The sequence below is a fragment of the Gadus macrocephalus genome, chromosome 4 (assembly GCF_031168955.1).
Source record: "Gadus macrocephalus chromosome 4, ASM3116895v1".
Taxonomy (NCBI): Eukaryota; Metazoa; Chordata; class Actinopteri; order Gadiformes; family Gadidae; genus Gadus; species Gadus macrocephalus.
Window position 1 is genome coordinate 26,136,187 of NC_082385.1, and position 20,439 is coordinate 26,156,625.

Here is a 20,439-nt window from a genome sequence, read left to right on the forward strand (position 1 = left end):
GTTATAATGAATTCCTGTTTATTTTATGCATATTACATGAAGAGTTACAAAAAAGAATTCACCTTCATATTCACAGTGCCATACATGCCTGACTTTTGTACTTGTTAAGCAACTTTTTGGTTGGTTGACTGGATGATTGCCCGCTGTCTTCGGATTGGGGGAGAGACTGCATATGAGATAACAGTGATCTGTCTTATGATAGGCCAGCCGGTGGAGGTCACAGACTTGGAGAGCAGCGGCCTGTGTGACATCCGGTTATTCGACTGCCGCAGCATACGGGTCTTCGGACTGGGTTTTATCGACTCCCCCGACATCAGCTGTCACGCCACCAGACTCGAGGTGAGATATAGCAAGGTCCAAGGTCAACCTGAAGGGCTTGTGAAGACCAGTTTCAGTTTCAGCATCTCACCCATATCCATGACACATATCCCCCTGTCAATGCATCAACTAAGCTGCACGGCCTGCTCTGTTCCACCAAGCACAAACAATGACATAATCCACGTTAGCCAATACTGTGTTTTAGTATATGCTACACGTGAACCTCCTAAATGGTGAAATTTGATTGGTTCGCTATCTCGGGATATTGGGCAATATCCCATGATTGAGATCTCAAACTCACAATATTGTTTTCATCGCAAAAACACGTGTGATTGCTAACAAACTGCTAATAAAAACAAATAAATGCCAGCAAAAATTGTTATCTTGTTTGTTTATCACATGTAGAATACTAAAACAATTATTCACCTCTTCGGCGAATAATTGTTAAATATCAACCTTCTCTTCCATGATCTGACTTCATCGGCTCCTCGTTACAGTACATGAACGGGGCGTGGATTCCGGGGGAGAACCAGCGCACCAAAGCCAAGTTCCTGAGCTCCAAGGCCCTGGACTGCGTGGTCCCGTCCCTGAGCAGCACGGCCGTCCTCAGCGAGGACTTCATGATGGAGGACAAGCCCTACGCCCGCTGGGAAATTAGGGTAACTAGCACTAGCCTCTAATCCCAAACTTGTCAGGAAACGTTGTTGTATTGGATCCCCCTAACAATGTGTCAACTAAGCCCCACTGCCTGCACTGTTTCACCAAGCACAAACAATGACATGATCCAAGTAAACCAATACTTTGTAATAACAACTTTCTCGTCCACGTCTGTGTCCATCTATGACAAGCCCTAAGCCCGATGGAAATCGAGGGTAAGACGCTAGTAGGGCTGAACGATTCATCGAATTCAAACCAAATCACAAAGGCTGCGATTTGTTTTGAGATTTGTTGCTGTTACTGATTGAAGATCCGGTCATTTTCTTTTACAATTCAATAGTTGTTTAAAGATTTTATAATATCAATTCATGCATCATTCATCTCCATACATAGGCCCGGCCTAAAGGAAAGAGCAGTTTTATATGCTTACTGCCTCCAATGTTGGTCATAAAAAATTGCATACATTGGTGGACATAATCGCTATTACATTATTTCCCCAAATCGTTCAACCCTACGCACTAGCCTTTAATACCTTTCTTGTCAGGAAACGTTGCGGTATCGGAAATTGCTCATATTCCCAGATTTCTTTTTGAACCGGGGCTCAAATATGTAGCGTCGACGCCGACAACAATCCAGGTTGGCATTATTTTAAGGTGAGCCTTGACATCTGGATGGCATCTTTGCTTTTTTAGGGGCCATACCAATGTGAGTTTGACTTATCGCTTCTAAAGCCGTACATATGGCGCATATATGGTTAGCTTAAATTATTTAAGATTTGGTTCAAGGCCGCTTGTGTTGAACATGTGTGGATAGACGCTGAGGGAGATTTGAGATTTGCAAGGCGTTAGTATTACGTTCTCTATCAAAACATGGCCGCAGTTCAATGTTTACTCTGCTACAAGCGATTTGAACACGAGACTTTCTTTCTCTCTCGGCGAATTGCATACCCACCAAGACACTCATGCAGAAATAGGGCACAAATGAGCATATATTCCATGTTTTAGTCAAAGTGTTGAATGTTGATTGTGTTTCACGTGTATCAACATGGATGTCAATATCTGGGATTAAATGGTGAAATGTATGAAGAAATCAACTAGTTTCCCTGTGTTTCTGTTGAAGACAGGGACAGGATCTTGTGTGATAAGTGATGGTATTGAAGATGAGTCACAGCAATTTGTCCTTTTAAGGTACCAGCATGTGTGAGTGTGATTATCCATTACAAGCTGTTTTGAAAATCTGCCTCCTCTGACATCACAAGTTGTTGTGTACGCCTAAATGTACGCTGGATAGATCAGTCTACCAGCCTACCCAGTGGACTGTAGCAAACATTGCTCATCTATCCGTCATACATCTAGGTGGACACGCCCACTTGTGGCGTCAGAAGAGGCAGATTTTCGAAACGGCTTGTATCGGCTAATCACACCCACACCTGGTGGTATAATATGTCACCTTTAAGACCATGTCAAATCACTTGTTTGGTTGTAGAACCCCCGGAGGACTTGATTGATCGCAGACTGTGTAGGAGATTGTGAAGGGTTTGGATGCCACACTGCCAATGAGTTTAATCTCATCATCCTACATCGTATCATAGTGGTGATATTTGTTCCCTGAACCAGGTGACCAACGATGGCTCTCAGTACAGCGAGGGCAAAGTGCTGACCATCTACGACGGCATGTGCCAACAGTGTGAGGCCTCACCGTCTGGACTCTGTAAGTTAAAGGTAAACTCTTCCACTCACCGGTCAAACAAACGCATCCAAAAAACGTCCAAGGCCTTAGGAACACAGAGCGTGAATTATGTTAATATTTGTAGTGGAGCCAAAAACAAAACATAATCATTTTATTGCTAGCTGGATTCATATTGTACTCAAGGCTAAATGGGGGGTGGTCCAACCTACGCTAACATTTTCCAACACCAAAAACAGTTTTCAGTGGAACACGTTACTATCGAGGGAAGACTTTTGTACTCATCTGTTGTAGTAAGGCAATACAAGCTGAACACATTAGTTCACTGAATTATATTACTCCCCTGATGTAGGTTCATCAGCTGATGTTGGTTTCCTACAGACCAAAAATCCCCGAGCCTACCAAAACCCAGGAGATTACATTCTTGTTTCAATAGATGAGTAAATCGGGAGATGGGTTTGGCAGATTGTTGTGAATAGTGTAAACGTTTATTTGTAGACGTGGTTGTAAAAGAGAACATTTAAATATGTATCAACTGCGTTGATACTGTTGACATTAATAATGAATTGTTACAGCGCAGGCTTTAAAAATTTAACACAAGGGCTTCATAAGTGCACATTGCTACTTATTCAGGGCTTCAGAATGGCTACAACATGGCTAGCCAGGGCGGCTTAAAGCACACGTTGGACCACAGAAGGCCTAATGGTGACCAAGGATTCATTAAATACACAGTCTCTGTGTTAATGCTTTCCAATAGGCCCAATACACACACACACACACACACACACACACACACACACACACACACACACACACACACACACACACACACACACACACACACACACACACACACACACACACACACAGCGTCACACCTTTCATTTCAAACACACAACCATGGCTAACACACAAGCTTGCTTACATGCAGACCTTGCAGTGTCCCACACGCAAATACACCTGGGCTATGCAACTTTGCGTGCCAAAGTGGAACTGTAATTTAATAAGTGCAGACTGGACAGGGTTAACTGGTTGATCATTTCCTGTGTGTTATCTGGCGACCGCAGGGAGACCCAGCTGGATCAGAAAAAACCTTAGAGGAGGGAGAATAAATAATAAAATATTAACAGCATTCCAGAGAGCTGCTTTAAAATGTTGAACGTTGTGACTCGTGATTTTAACTTTCTGTTTATTCTCATAACACCTATTTCTGCTCTCTCCCTGGAAGAGTATCTGTTTACTGGGTATTTATGGCTTTCTCTCTCTGTCTGTGTGTCTGTGTGTGTGTGGTCTAGGAGAGGACGTGCAACATAGACGGCATGTGTTTTGGAGACGGCGACTCCAACCCCAGCAGCCCCTGTCTCCTATGTGACCCGGGCTCCTCCAAGTTCTCCTGGTCGTTTAACCAAGGTTGGAACGCAATCTCACACTCCTCAGCCCTGTCTCAAGCCAGTTTCTAAAGTCATTCCCAAGAATTTGCCGTTTCACCATGGCCACATTTAGCGCAATTTTGCGCTAACGATAACTGTGAACTCTGCTCGCAATGGATTGCAAGCGATGGTGCATTGAGTTAAGATAACTTAAGATACAACCTTATTTAATCCTTAGGTGGAATAATGTGGGTGGTAACAGCGGCAGGAATATAGGCAACAATAAGGATACAATAAAATACAAAGAGTAAAATACAATACACAAATTATAAACTTCCTGTTAACGTAAAAATGAGGGGGTGGCAGTTAGGAAACAGGCATCAGATGCTTCCCATCTACCCCATTTTATCATAGACCACCATCTCGACCTCCTCCCCCTGGATAGTAACATGGGTTTGGAGGTTTTCTGCTCTGTAGGGAGTCCACCACATGCTCCTTGGTCTTGGCGATGTTGAGCTGGAGGTTGTCCTCCCCAGACCCTAGACCAAGTAAAATAAACCTAACTCACTATGCAGTCTGCCCTATCTAGGTGTGAGGGAACCCTGTGTGCAGCAGGTACACGATGCCGTCGTCTACAATGATCACCATTGAGATTACTGGAGCGTCCGCATGAGGGCGCAACGCAGGAGGTCTTCCACGGATGGGGGACCTTCTTGAGCCTTAAGGCTCTGTTATGGTTCCTCATCGACAAAACGCAATGACAGGCAGACTCTTCAACGCAGTCGAAGAGTCATCACCTCGACGGAAGGTTACAATTTTTGGGAGGCGCACGTCCGGCCCTTGCGGTGGACGCAAGGAGGGTTCGCAAGGACGTAATGGGGCCTCAACCTCAACCATAACTAAGCATTTAGGGAGAGGTTGAAGAGGTCCTGGAACCTCTTAGGTGCAGTGAGGCACCTAAGAGGCTCCTGCAAGCTTTGCCGGCACACGCCTTAAGCATCCTGGGTGGGTGCTGTCTGGACCCATGGCTTTGTTGGATCGGCACTCGGACAGCTCCTGTCCCCAGTGGCTGGATGTGATGAATGGGCTGGGGAAAAGGAGGGAAAGGGGGTCGTCAAGATGTCGTTGAGATAACTGTGTTGGGAGGGGGGGGGGTTCCGTAATGAGAATGTCTGCAGTGTCAAAGGGCGGTTCTGGGACCATGGTGGAACGAGACCCAGTCTGCTGAGTTCTCGGGGGTGAGGGGCTAGGTCAGACCTGTTGAAAAAAACAGCTCATTTGCACGTGCCTGGCTCCACTCCACTAGTCAGGGCAGATTGTTTGTGTCCAGTGATCCTTGTCATCTCGCTCCACAGCTCCTCGGCCCGGCCAAGGAATATTGCGGCAAATTCAACCGATCTGTGCACTTCTCAGCGCAATCCCTGCATGGAATGTCTTGTCTATGGTTCTATCAAAATGTATTGTTTCATTCTTACTTGACAAATTACATATGACTTGCATGGATAATATACAGTCACGCAAAATATCTACAGCCACACAGAATATCAGCAAAGTCCTGGCAGGCCTGATGAATAGGGGGACTTCTTCTGTTCGGCTGTCTTAGTCGTAATTTTATTGTGTCATGTTAATGTGAATATGTTGTGTGAATATGTGGCCTCACTGCACCTAAACACGTGAAGCGTATTTAGTCTGTCCACATTTTAACAAGCAGGTCAATCATACACATAAAAAACCAACACACATGCATGTGATCTTCCAAACCCCACGCCCCGTCTGAATGCGCTCTCCGAAAGCGCTCGCTTCCGTACAGGGATTCAAAGTGTCATTGTGCCTTGCCTTTGGTGGCACGTCTCTTGTAAAGTGTCAGTGCATCTGGAGCTTTTAAAAGGCAGACCGCCGGGGAGCTGGGGTGCTCTAGAGATGGGTGGTCTCGTGGGGGTCTGGTGGTTCTCCAGCTGTTCAGGAACCTGGAGTCCCCCGTCTGAGCAGGGAGGATTAAAATGGCAGCCGGTTAAATCATACTTAGATTAAAGTGGAAACAAGGATACAGAATTGGACCGTTATGAGTTAATTATGAATTTAAGTGGAAACAAAGACATAATTACTGCATCTGGCCATCAATAAATTACAAATGAATTAAGTGAATTCCAGTTGACGATAGGGTATTATCAGTCGCTACAAATGTCCCTACTGTAGTAATAGATGCTGTAGAAAGGGTATTAAAAGGGTTTCTAATCGAACAGCTACCAAGTTTAAGAAAATAATAAATGATGACTGCTGTGATGCAGGCAAATATGATAGTGTGCGTTCATTTTTTTTGCATGCATATCTTTGAAGTTTGGTCCTACTTGGTTGCACAGTTAATGTCGTTTTGCTAAAGTACTTAGCACTAAGTGTGGGTGGTGTGGTCATTAGTTGTGTTTTGACAACAATAACACTGTTTTTTGGTGTAGCTTCGTTCTCCCTTCCCCCCTTTTGCAGCATCAAAGGGGATAAGTGTCCAATTACAAGGCACCGAATTCCCAACATATCCTTTACGGTTGTTTAAACCTTGAAAGAGACACACACACACACACACACACATACACACACACACACACACACACACACACACACACACACACACACACACACACACACACACACACACACACACACACACACACACACACGAGAGAGATGAAGTAATTTCAGAGGAACATTCTAATGCAGAAGTTCATGTTTCATGCTGCTCTTCTGTCTTTTGTAGTAAACACCAGCTTTTTTAATACTCCTCTGGAGTGAATAAAAAGAAGACATTTCCGCCAGTCTTTTCAATTTCCTTTACCAATGTGATTTCTTTGTATCCAGCTGTGGTTCCTGGCATGATGAGGTGGAAGTGTAAACCTGTGTGGTTGCCAGTAGTTTTACATTTTTGGACTTGGAGAACTTCAGTCATTTCATACTTTCATATCGTAAGAAATAAGAAATCTAAGTAAGAAATCTCTCTCTCTCTCTCTCTCTCTCTCTCTCTCTCTCTCTCTCTCTCTCTCTCTCTCTCTCCCTCTCTCTCCAGTCAACCAGCCCCCCGCCTTCCACCGTCCGCAGGCTGGCCTCCAGACCTTCGCCGGGGAGAGCTTTGTCTTCCAGTTGGCCGCCTCCGACCCAGAAGGCTCAGCGCTCCTCTTCCAGCTGGAGGGGGGCCCCGCGGGGGCCAGCGTCTCCCCGGCAGGCCTCCTCATCTGGAGCGTGTCTCCCCGCGAGGAGGAGGAAGAGGAGGAGGAGGAGGAGGAGGGCGGCGGGCGGCGGATGGTCCGCTTCACGCTGTCGGACGAGTGCAGCGCCCAGAGCAGCCACGAGGTGGAGGTAAGGAGGAGGAGTAGCAGGAGGTGGTTGGGTGGAGGAGGAGGAGGAGGAGGAGGGGGAAGTCTAGGAGAAGGCTGAGGAGGGGAAGGATGGAGGGGAGGAAGTGGATGAGGAGTGGAGAAGGATGGAGGAGGAAGTGGAGGAGGATGAAGGAGAGGAGGAGGAGGAGGAGGAGGATGAAGGAGAGGAGGAGGAGGAGGAGGTGGAGGAGGAGGAGGATGGAGGAGAAGAAGTGGATGAGGAGGTGGAGGAGAGGAGCAGTACCATTTGTATATTTGCTACGAAACTTACGAATAAGTGACCACCAATCAGTAGTGAACTGGCCATCGGGAGCAGCAGAACATTCTCTAGGTAGTAACCATGTAGCCAACTCTGCGCTGTAGCACTGATTATAAGCACTACTCCCCACCCATTGACCCAAAGCCATTTTGAAAGTTTGCTAACTTACGCCTTTATACGCTAGCCAATCAGACCTTCACACTTAACCACTGCATGTGTCTCACTCGCCAGATCCACGTAGCGCCGTGCGGGTGTCAAAACGGCGGCACTTGTATCACGGACGTCAGCTTTCCCGCCGGAAGCGGGCGCTACCTGTGTGTGTGCCCCGAGGGTTCCCATGGCGACCTCTGCGCCGACATCATGGACCGGTGCCGGTCAGGCCCGTGCGGCCCGGGCACATGCGTCAACAAGATGAGCGGCTACCGATGCGAATGCCCTCCAGGAATGACGGGTGAGTTAGGGAGAGGGAGAGGGCATCCCATAATACTGGAAACCCGATGCCAAAAGAGTTGCTTTAGAAAGCAGCCATCCCCCACTGGCCATGCCTACCCATTGATGAAGTTTTCACCTCAAAACAGTGATAGTTAAACAGATACACCTGTCAATTTGCATGTAAAGCATCCCATAAAAGCCCAAGAATGTTAGCTGTTTGAGTTGTAAAACTGAACAAAGGGCGTACCAGGTTTACTGGGGGTTGATTGTGAGAATAGATTATACCAGGCATACATGCATTTAGATTGATTGGTATTAAACCAGAAATTTAAAAAGTTGATTATATTTGCCAGACACTTATTTACAGCATAAACTATCCTAAATAATGATACACCCGAGCCATAGAAGGAGATCACATTTTTTAATGTTCGTAAAGAGGTAATTATAAGGAGAACACAAACAGTTATACATACCAACACTTCACTGAACACTGGTATCACACTCTGGATACAGTTAGTACCTGGTGTTGTCACTATCCATCATTGGTCAAAGCAGGTAAGCGATCAAGGTGACCTCAACCGGATCCATTTCTATCAGAAGGGCTATTGCTGTAGCCAGTGTTTACCCCCACAGTTGGTTTATGTCCTGGAGGTTTATGGTTTTATCTTTGGCTAACATGCCCTGTGTTTCCTTGTTTGTGTAGGTTCACACTGCGCGGAGGACGTGAATGAGTGTGAAAGGACTCCCTGCTTCACCGGGGTCATGTGTGTCAACAGCTATGGCTCCTACAGCTGTGCTCCGTGCCCCAAGGGCATGCTGGGAAATGGAACTGCATGTACTGGTGAGTTTACTACACACGCCAAGCCATTTGTTGTGTGCACAACACTATGAATATATTTACACATATGTTTTTATTTTAACCACCAGACGCATTCAGGGTTACTTCACTCCAATCCCGTTTAGGTGTTAGCATGATATTCGTCAACTTTGTTTTTAAAGGCCTTTATCACAATTCAAAGTCCTCAGATGGACGCATGTAAACTTCTACCGACTTTCCTGAGTCATGTGATGCTCAGCCAGACCATCTGTAATGCTTTGCATCACAATGGGCTCATATGCAATCACTTAGTTTGTCAGATAACATAGGAAACTCTGACTAAAGGTTTGCATGTTTTCATTTAGATATATAAAATAAATGGTGCTGTATGTAAGATTGGAGAGTTGTAAAGAGTGAGGGCAGAAGAGAGCGAATCATGGAAGAGATGCCATGATTGATCACAAAAGAAAGAGCTGGGAAAGGTCAGAAATCCCAATCAGGTCAATCATCAATTTGCGCAGCAAACGCAAAACCAATATTCTCTCTTCGCATTTCAATCATGTATAGCTGACAGACAGCTATGGCATATCTTAAGAGCATCCAATGCACCTTACAACATATATCAATAATTCTAACCACATCCACTTCCACCATTAATGCCAAAATAAATGTGTTAAGCCTAAGCAAAACTAAAGGGTTAATAGTTAGTATGAATACATTCAACATGATAACATGACTCCCTGCACTGGAAACCAGATGGAGGGATATGCTCCCCCCCACACACACACACAAAAACACATACACAAATGCAGATCATACAGAACTCCATGTGTTTCTTAGTGTCGAACACGGAGAGAGAGAGAGAGAGAGAGAGAGAGAGAGAGAGAGAGAGAGAGAGAGAGAGAGAGAGAGAGAGAGAGAGAGAGAGAGAGAGAGAGAGAGAGAGAGAGAGAGAGAGAGAGAGAGAGAGAGAGAGAGAGAGAGAGAGAGAGAGAGAGAGAGAGAGAGAGAGATTCTGTCATGATAACTTAACCGTTTAATCTATATTTGAGCACATACATTATATACATTTGGTGCTATGGACCAGTCCATAGCACTCTCAAAAGAACTAGGTGGTGAAATTTAGGACCAACATATTGCCAATAATGTCGATCAGGTTTAGGTTTGTTCTTATTATGAGAGTTAAAGTTAGTCAATAATTACTAATTACTTCTATCAGATAGTCATTGTACCCTGCTGCATTTATGGGGTCTCATGGTACTCTGTTTTTTGTTTGTGCAATGAACAATCTAAAATAAATAATAATTAATAATAATCAAGCATATTCTGCATGCATTCTGATTCCCTCAGATTTAAAGAATGAAACAATTAAATAAGCTTCATACACGTGTTGAGCACAGACAAATCAGAGACTAGGAGAGAGAGCAGGAGAGAGAGAGGTTAGACGGAGGTGTCTGGCTGTGACGGGTGTGTTTGCTTTTGTCTGCGCTTGCTGTCAACCAGTGTTTCACACTAGGCTAGCTGTTAGCTTAACCTCCACTGGCTGTACATCTGCTGATACCCCCCCCCCCCCCCCCCCTCGAGTGGTCAATCTGTCCCACCAAAGCTCTAACACAAACATCGAACTGCTGCTACCCCGCCAACAGCACAATGCAGTAGTAGGCCATGTCATTCTGCCACACTGACATATGATATGTATTTTATTCATCCTCATGGTACCTGTTTGTAGTTATAGTAGTGGTGTTAAAATGAGTCTATATTGTGTATTTTGTAGCAACAATGCAGTAGTAACGTGGGAGAGACTTATGGTACTTTCATTGGGTAAGGAGTTCCCCTAGTTCAACTGGATAGGCCATGTTCATAAAAGTTCACAAAACTCTTTGTTGTTTTTGGGCACAAATCAGACCACTTTATTAACCTGGATCACCAAATCTGATGTTGTATTATAATAAAACATTACATCTAATATTTTACTATAGTCATGCATTTTAAACTTAGACTTTAAACCATTTGGTTTTCATAGATACATTTAACGGTAAACGGATACACTGTGGTTGATTAATTACAGACCGATTTTGTTTTTTTGTTGATCCTGAATCACAAATTGATTTAGTAAGAGGTGACTTTAGTTAGCTAACTTAGGTAAGCATGTTTAATAGTCATGTTTTGATTTGACTTAAGTGCAGGCCTTCAGGGAAGGTCAATCAAGGATTGAGGAGAAGCATGTAAATTGTTCGCTCGAGAATCTCTTATAAAGATATTGGAATATGTTAACATTCTCTCTCTCTCTCTTCCTCTGTCGCGCTCTCTCTCGCGCGCTCTCTCTCTCTCTCTCGCTCTCTCGCTCTCTCTCTCCACATGCACACACACCCATACAGCGGCCCCTATCAGTGTCACATCTGCTCCTCGTTTCACTGTCTACAAGCGACCAGATGTTATCCCGTATCCATCCAAAACCAGGCCGGGAATTCTTCCTGACGCATCTGGAGTTTGGCCCTCACAAGCCAAAGCAGACGCAACAAGAGAGATTCCTGGAAGAAACCCGTTCCCGTCGCAAACCAGGGTTTTCCCTGCTGAGGCAATCCCGGGTCGTACGACGGGCCGTCCTCTGAGCAAGACCAGCCCTTCCGGGATCGTTCCGGTTGTCGTGGTCGACCCAAAGAAGATTGAAACTCTGAAGAAGAGTCTGGGGAATATCTCAAACCCGTCCCATAAGGGGCAAGTCACGCCCAAGTATGTAGCGAGAAGCACGGCAGGCCTGGACAGAGTCAAACCTGGGCAGTCTATCAAAAGTGAGGCGGTTGTGAAGGCCGCTAATACGGTTTTGCCTTCCAAGGAGGAGAGAACGGCTGCTGGTGAGATGATACACTCAAGCAGACAACATAGACACACACACACACACACACACACACACACACACACACACACACACACACATAACTAATAGTATATAAACGATGCAATATCATTGTTAGTTGTGTGCTGAATAGAGGGCATGAGCTCAAACCAAACGCTCCATGTTTCGTTTTATTTCTGCAGGTTTATCCATATTGGCAGGTTTATCCTTATTTGCAAACTTATTTTGGGCAGGTCTGGCACATTTACTGATGCACATGAGGGGCCTTCTATTTGGATGACAGGTGAAGTCATGATGATCTAGCACACAATGATCTACTGCTGCTACTACAGTAGCATCTGTAAGAGTGTCTTCTGGTGATCTGCTAGAGTAGCAGTCAATATACATGACGAGGGAGTTCCCCGTATGGGACCAACCAACCTAGCCAAATATGTGAACCATAACGCATATCAACCAGCTAATAATAGACTTAATTAAAGAAAAGAACGTCAAAGATTAAAGTAGGACTAGAGGGTGACAGTAGCTCAGGAGGTAGATCGCGGATTGGCTGGTGGTAACTGGAAGGTTGCTAGTTCGATTCCCGGCTCCTCCTAGTTGAGTGTCGAGGTGTACCAGTGCGAGTCACCCTAACTGCTCCTGACGAGCTGGCTGCTGTCACCCTGCGTGGTTGACTCCACCGCCTTTGTGAATGTTTGAATGAATGGTTCAGAATCAGAGTTACTTTTATTACATTCTTATTGTACAAATAAACAAGCATGAAATTATTGTGCTTGCTACCTCAACACACAAAGCAGCAAAAATACAATCAAAAGTAAAAATAAGTTAAATAATTAACAGGAATAAGTAACAAATGTTCGAGTGGTAGTGGCACTAGCCACTACCGCTTTGGATAAAAGCGTCAGAAAAAAACCCTACATGTAAATGAGTAGTTGTCAATCATGTGTCATGTCGCGGGGCTGTTTCCAGTGCGGCGTCCTGCCTCCGACGTGTCCTCGACCTGCGCCAGTCGCCCCTGCTTCCCGGGGGTGCTGTGTGTGAACCGCCGGCGGCCCCACGTCGGCTTCGTCTGTGGCCGCTGCCCGCCCGGTCTCCACGGCAACGGTCGCGTCTGCACCAAGAACGCCAAAGCAGGTGAGGGTGTTTGTTTGGGAGGGCCTGTTGTACATTTGCCTTTTGCACACCTTAACGATATCCTGAACATTCCCCATAAACCATTTCCCTGTCTGTAAGTAACTAAATCTGTCTGTCAAATAATGAAAGTTAGTTAATGACCGATGCCCTATCACGTGGTGTCCCTCCTAAGGCTGCTCGATTATTGAAAGAATGATAATCACAATTATTTTGGTCAATATTGAAATCACGATTATGCATATAATTATTTTTTGAGTTTGAAAACATGATGCATTTATTCAGAATTTCTCTCCAAAAAAAACACTTTGTAACAGAACTCTGAAATTGCAGATTGAAAAAAATTGAAAATGTTGCAATCGAAAATAATGTACAAATATGTATTCAGCTGCGATTTATATAAAACCTAAAAAAATCTAAAAATCTATTAAAATCAAAAATCTAAAAAATCTAAAAAATTGTTTGCCCCAAAAAATGAAATTGTGATCAAAATTCAAATAATTGCACAGCCCTTGTCTCTCCTCACCCCTCTGTGTGTCCTCCCTCAGCCTCCACCCTACCGCGGCTCTCTCCGGCCGGTCGATCGCCCCACAACCCCAACGCGCACGCCTTCCAGCTCCACCTGCCTCAGCTTCCCCCCCGGCACGGCATCAAACACCTGTCCTCGCCTGTCACCAGAGCCGGGGGAGGCATGGGAAGGAGGGAGGCCATCACCCCCCCCGCCGCAGCAGCTCCGAGGCACGCGGTCCGGTCCTCGCTGGATGTAGGCGGTCAGGGGACGCACCAGGACGCCAGAATGGGGAGCACTGCCAACGTGGGGAGCGGGCGAAGGGCCCCAGGGCAGGTGGTCCCGGGGCGGTTGGCCCCGGGGCAGGTGGTCCCAGGACAGGTGGTCCCAGGGCAGGTGGCCCAGAAGCAGTCTCAGGCAGCCCTTGCGGTGAGCAAAATTGTTCTGGGGAGTCAAGGGTACGCCCAGGGAGAAAGTGAAGCAACACATTAGAGGAAAGGTTTCACTGGAATTTTATGTTTTGTATAAGGGAACAAGGAGTGATGCACCTAACTACTACTACTTATCCATTCTTATCTATTTTAATATTTTATTTTATTGTATGACGATGTATGTGAGCACGATGTGGATGTTGTATTATCGTTTGCCTCGCGTATGAGAAGTGCTACATAAATAAGGTTGCCTTTCCTAACTAGGCTACTTTGATTTACCTTCAAAACATATCCATTGAAATTTTGAAATTGGTCGGCATAATCGTATGTATTACCAAAATGATCCATAAATTAAATCTGTTTTAAACAGACGTTAGAGTTAAAAACATGATGGTTACAAAGAAAACCTAGATGGGTAAAAAAATTGTATATGCGCCACATTTTGAGATCCAACGATTTTCCTGAAACACGTATTTTGTGTTCATTTGTATAGTTCATATAGTTGCCTAGTACACATAAATACCTTACCTTTTGTATCTCCCTTTTTCCAAAGCTTCCTGTAACGGCCGCCGTCTCCAGGACGACCCCATTGGCTCCTCAGCCCGGGGGGACCGCCCCGTCCAGGTGGACCATCCAGCCCGGCCCCCAGATCTACCACAAGGCTCCCACGCCAGCCCAACCCTGGGCCCCTCCCCGGCCTGTGGCCCCGCTGACGGCTGTCCTCCCCGCGGTGCTGTCCTTCGCCCTCCCGGACTCCTCAGAGTCTTCGGCGGACGGGGACGAGCGTTTGCACCCTGAGGATCTCGTGCTAACCGCCGGCCTCCTCGAGGTGCCAGAGGGCGGGGTTAGAGCCCGGGACCCCCCCCTCCGGCTGGTCCACAGATCCAGCGTCACCACCTCGGCCGCTAAGTCAGTGCCGAGGGGTGCGGCGGCCCGAGGGGCGGCGGCCCAGACGTCTTCGTGTGGTGACCTGTCCTGTCACCCCGGGGTGCCCTGCGAGCCGACCAGAGTAGGGGGTCTCCGATGCGGGACGTGCCCCGTGGGATACATTGGAGACGGGCGGACATGCAGGGGTACGGATTCACCCCTTTCCATTTCATGTCCACTTCATTTCATCAAAATGTGCACGTGTGGAAGTCAGGTTGGACTCAACAGATACTGAGCAGCATGCGTACAAGGATTCGGCCGGTTGCTAAGGCCACAGGTTATACGTTGACATCTGTGTCGAGATGATTTCCGAGTCGTCAAAAATCGAATCGAGCCATGATTTTTGGCGACTCACCCCCTCTCTTTGTGTAGGCGTGCTCCGACATTGGCTCGCAGTTGACGAGCCGTTGACATCCATTCTATTCCAAACAAGTGTTCAGCAGCTGCCATAGCTGTGTCTCTGGTCTTTCCAACACATGTAAGTGCATTCGAACTGCCAATATGTGTATTAGACACGACGAGTTTTATGCAAGAGGAGCATTTAGAGGACGCATTCCACCATCCTGGCAAAAACTTCTGCAGAGTAGTCTGCAGAAGAAATTGAGTTCAGACAGGCTGAGAGGGATAGATTGAGGAGCCATACGAAATGAAGAAGCCGAGGCAGTCGAAAAAATAAATGCATATATGTAATATTGAAGTGTTGCTCTGCCATCAGGATTCTGAAGGATCTGCGTAAAACACAGCCAATATCTTCACTCACGCATGTGGATTTTTTAAGCTTGCGGGCACCTAGCCAGGGCAATTCGTATGCGCTTACTTGTGTTGGATAATAAAAAATGGCAGTTATGGAGGCTACTACACTTTAGAATAAAACTGGCTTGTCAATTTCTTGCCAACTAATGGCTTGTCAATTTTGGATCGCGCGTACACTGCGAGAGGGGATGAGTTGAACTAAAATCATGAATGATTTACCTCATGACTTACACAATGTCAACAATTAACCTGGGGTCTTAGCAAACTGGTCAAATTCTTTAAGTCAGTTTCACATGAACATGCATACACAAGATGTACAGGCCAATATATCTTCCAATGGAAAAGAGTACCACATCGTACCACAGAAAATAAACCCACTAATTTCATATTTATATTTCTTTTTTGCAGTATAAATGGTGAAAACAATGATTCGATAGAGGTATCACACTCCACATATTTAACATGGGGGGCGGCAGCTGTGTTGGTTAGAGAAAGCAGATGGGATTAACTGTTGTTTGGCGTCCCCTGTCTGTCACTACAGCCTTCTGCAGGCACACGTGTGGCGGGAACATGGAGTGTGCCGCTCCCAACTCATGTCGCTGTAAACAGGGCTACGCCGGGCCGAGCTGTCAGACTGGTGAGTGAAAAGGCTCTTCTTTACTCTTCCGTGATTCTTTAAAAGCTACAGTCAATTCAAGAACTGTAAAGAGAGAGAGAGGAGAACAAAGCAAAAGAGAGCCAAGTTTTGAAGCCAATCAACCAAAACAACATCCCCTCCCTCTCTGCTCCATCCCTACATTTCTCCATCTTTGAAAAGTGTTGCATTTCACACACCTCTGATTGGCAGGCATGAATCCCGAATGAATCAGGGAAGATATGCACCGGTCAGAAATAATTTGTCACATTGGGTCACATGCAGTCAACTCCAAATCAATATCCTCTGAGCACATTTCACTCAATAATAGTTTACAGATTGCTATGCCATTTCAAAAAATGTACGCCTCAACAAAGTTCTTAAATCTTTACTGCAGCACCTTTAATAAAGGGAATAAAGGAAAATATCCTTGCTTTATTGGATGCCTTTTTACTGCAGTTACCTTTGGTTCATGCTTTCAGTCAACTCTAATGTAAAAACGACTCTGAAAAGGTTTGATTTAGCTCTTTTTCCTTTCAGCCATATGTCTGCCCGAGTGTCAGAACGGAGGCGAGTGCGTGGCGCCAGGGGTGTGTGCCTGTCCACCGGGTTACCACGGCGATGCATGTGAAAGAGGTAATGGATAATGGCTTTTTATTTGCGTCAAATGCACATTCACGTGTCAACATTTTGTCGCCCATCGCCTATTCAACTTTTATAATTCAAACATCTTTTCAAATGTTACATTTATTTTTCGTTAAACTCACCCCATTACTTATTTTCCCCAACTTCTTTATGGTATGAAAGGCTATTCATCACAATTATGCATAATCTGTCACAGATGTGATGTGTGCAACAGAATATAAAACATGTTACACCTACAACTTCGTTGCTTCACAGCAATTTCCAGGCCAGCCATCAGAGAGTGTCAGACAGTGGCTAATGCCAGAGGGGCATTTCAGATAAAAATGGGTTCCGGCAACTTCGTGTCGGTTACTACACTGATCCAAGGAAATATGGTCATGCATCATTCATATGTCTTTTTAAGCCTTATTAATTATCTCCCTGCTATCGGCAGCAACGTACACAAATAATCTATTTTTTGAGTTCATGCTAATTTAAGTTTAATGAGTGGCATATGTATTACCATTGGTTATAGTGTATTCATTATTCATTCGGTGAGTTATCCTCCGAAGAAGCTTACTGAGAACCACAAATGTCCCCGCAGCCACAGTGAAAATGTTCCTTCTATGTGTCACTGTATAAATTGGTGGAATCTAAAATGCGTCACTGTTTATCTTCACAGCTTTGTGCAGTTCCCCTTGCCAGAACGCCGGTACCTGTGTGGGACTGCAGACCTGCTCCTGTCTGTATGGCTTTGTTGGGCCACGATGTGAGACCAGTAAGTCTGGAGCCGCCCCAGAGAAACATTGGCCTGTGTATCATTTTTAATTCCCTGTTTATTTTCATAAAAAGTTTATTTCATACCCAATACAACCATTTCACAGAGAAACCGGGGCTACTATGTCTGAGTAAATGTGTAGATTTTGTATCAAGTTGTTGTATTTCCTTCACAAATAGCAGCAGTCATGGTAGCAAGTCTTTAGCCATTATTGATGTTGATGTTTCTGGTCCACAGTGGTGTGTAATCGTCACTGTCATAACGGGGGCCATTGCGTATCGCCAGACGAGTGCACGTGCCAACCGGGCTGGACTGGACCCTCCTGTGAGACAGGTGTGTTTGTGTGTTTAATTGCATTGCCTGAATGTGTTTTGTGTTTGTGTATATCCTATTTAATGTGCCCTCTGAGTTTGCAAGTGGTGTGGTCATGTATCTGTGTTTCAAACTCCCCTGTTACTTTGTGTTTGTCTGTGCGTGTGCGTGTGCGTGTGTGTCTGTGTGTGTGTGTGTGTGTGTGTGTGTGTGTGGATGTGTGTGCGTGTGTACTGATGTTTTGATGTGTTTACAGCACTCTGCTCACCTGTGTGTCTGAATGGAGGAACTTGTGTTGGACTGGACACATGCAACTGTCCCCATGGATTCTACGGATTGCAGTGTGAACATGGTAACCCTTAGGCTTAGGGTGTGTTTCTCAATTTCTGGATGCCAGGCTTCCGAGTCGAAAGTCGAAGATCTCCCAGCTTTCTTGTGGCATTTCTCAGAGGCACGCCCCCTTTATCTTTCGGAATTCTGACAGTAGACCGAGAGCAGTGATGACGCTCTCAACAAAATTGCTGCGCCTGTGAAGAGATTTATTTTCTTTGTGTTTGTACCACGTTGGTCATTTTAATGTCGATTTCTCTTACACACTTGATGACATTGCTACTTTATTCTGGTCACCAATTTATGCATTGCATGGTCTGGGTGTGCGTGCAATACAATGTACGGTTCTGTTTTTTGTTTTCGGGCTGGTTTGCTAAAGAGGCTAATGTAGCTAACAATAAAAAACGATAAAAACGATCACAAAAACGAACAGGAACGCTATAAATGCTCCGAGACCGGATATGACATCAAAAGTGCAACTTGGAAGGCTGGCGTCCAAGGATTCAGGAACACACCATTACACCAAACATTACAATGATACACCCAGTGTGTCAATGACACACACTTGTGAGACTGACGCAAATGACCCTCTTGGCATGCTCTCAAACCACACCTCATATTTATCATTCAAATGATGCACAAGTGGGACCACGGCATGTTAAGTTTGGTCAATGTTATGTTGTCTTGGCCAAAATGCCCCTGACTTGGTGGTCAATGGTGGTCATTGGTCACCAGGTCATTGATCCTTCTAGTGGTTTTATTTCTATATTCATAGAAATAACATTTGTTAGTGAGTCACCAACTGAAAATGTTTGTGGCACCAGTGGCACAAGTAGAATCTTCAGCCCTGACATATATTCAATGCATCTCGTATGCCATAGCATATATATATATATTACATAAAATTAGTTTTTTAACAGTTGTTACATCTGAACACACATTGGCTTGTCTTGCCTCCATCACCTTTAATCACGACCCTCCTTCATCCTTAGCGGTGTGCATTCCCCCCTGTAAGAATGGCGGTGTGTGCATGAGGAACAACATGTGCTCCTGTCCAGATGGCTACACCGGGAAGCACTGCGACAAAAGTGAGTCCTGTCCCCTCCCTCGCTACACCCCCCTCTAGCTCGCTCCATCTACTGTACCACCACATCCTTGTGTTTATCATCCCTTTTCCAACTGTGAGCAACACAGTTGACCGGCGATGTTTGTGTAAAAGGCCTTGGATTAGTGCCTCAATGTTTTTCTTCCCCTTCTTCTCTGCATTCTCCGACTCTACCAAATAATGTGTTAATCGTTGTTAGTTCTGTGCAGAGAACCCGGTCGGCAAACATAAACAACGTTTTAATCTCTCCCTCACTGTAGGTGTGTGTGAACCTATGTGTATGAACGGTGGCAGGTGCGTGGGTCCAGGTGTGTGTGACTGTCCGTCAGGCTGGAGGGGCAGGAGATGTGATAAACGTAAGTAGTCCTGGAAACTCAAAGAGTAGAAACAGTTTAGCCCGCACAGTGTATGAAAGGAATGAACCCCGAAGCTAAACCACAGCGATGATGCTTAGGCTTCAACACGAATGCATTACCATCCCTGTCAGACTTTAAGTTCTGATGGGACACACCTGAGTGGTTTATATGGGTTATTATAACACAGTTATATTAGTAACTTCTATTGAAATTCTAATGTTCCTCTGCCGCAGTACGTGTCATGTCAAGGAAAACATCTGGTCAAACGTTGTATTCGACCGTTGGTGTTAATGTTGGATTGTTAGCACGTTTATTTGTACCTGTTGTGAGGTGTCGTTATTGAAAAACAACACACACCCTTTGAACTTTATTGATCAATTAGGATAGAGTATTCAACACACTGTGATAAAAGAGAGTGGATTAAAAAACTTATATTCACATGTCTACCCTTGTTCTAGTTATCGGATTTGATAATTCTCTGTTTGTACGAAAGCCCCAAATGTCGTTATCATTACATAGTTTACTTATAGCAATTTCAACTTTCACTTTATGAACAAATATATATTATTGGATTTAACTGTATTATCTTTGTGCTCTGTCCAGCTACTTGTCTCCAGAAGTGTTTTAATGGAGGGGAATGTGTGAGTTCCAACACCTGCCTCTGTTTACCCGGATGGCAAGGCAGGTTGTGTCAAATTCGTAAGTATTCTCTCTTTTAATGCATCCTTCTCTATGTATCATCATGAGCCAGAAACGTTGATAGGGTTAGTAACAAGGTGCATGATGGCTGTA

The 20,439-nt window shown here is 45.2% G+C and overlaps 1 protein-coding gene across 2 annotated transcripts in view; it reads left to right on the forward strand.

The window, feature by feature from the left end:
* Positions 1 to 20,439, forward strand: part of si:ch211-246m6.5 (von Willebrand factor D and EGF domain-containing protein) — a 35,469-nt gene that overhangs the window by 12,447 nt on the left and 2,583 nt on the right. For both annotated transcript variants that reach the window (XM_060050780.1, XM_060050781.1), the window contains exons 13-31: positions 203 to 339; positions 816 to 977; positions 2,592 to 2,696; positions 3,957 to 4,071; positions 7,087 to 7,376; positions 7,887 to 8,106; positions 8,791 to 8,928; positions 11,283 to 11,759; positions 12,728 to 12,892; positions 13,438 to 13,826; positions 14,382 to 14,901; positions 16,050 to 16,145; positions 16,683 to 16,778; positions 17,449 to 17,544; positions 17,782 to 17,877; positions 18,113 to 18,208; positions 19,179 to 19,274; positions 19,552 to 19,647; positions 20,251 to 20,346. In XM_060050780.1, the coding sequence (XP_059906763.1) occupies positions 203 to 339; positions 816 to 977; positions 2,592 to 2,696; positions 3,957 to 4,071; positions 7,087 to 7,376; positions 7,887 to 8,106; positions 8,791 to 8,928; positions 11,283 to 11,759; positions 12,728 to 12,892; positions 13,438 to 13,826; positions 14,382 to 14,901; positions 16,050 to 16,145; positions 16,683 to 16,778; positions 17,449 to 17,544; positions 17,782 to 17,877; positions 18,113 to 18,208; positions 19,179 to 19,274; positions 19,552 to 19,647; positions 20,251 to 20,346 (3,486 nt within the window). The remainder of the gene's footprint in view (positions 1 to 202; positions 340 to 815; positions 978 to 2,591; positions 2,697 to 3,956; positions 4,072 to 7,086; positions 7,377 to 7,886; positions 8,107 to 8,790; positions 8,929 to 11,282; positions 11,760 to 12,727; positions 12,893 to 13,437; positions 13,827 to 14,381; positions 14,902 to 16,049; positions 16,146 to 16,682; positions 16,779 to 17,448; positions 17,545 to 17,781; positions 17,878 to 18,112; positions 18,209 to 19,178; positions 19,275 to 19,551; positions 19,648 to 20,250; positions 20,347 to 20,439) is intronic.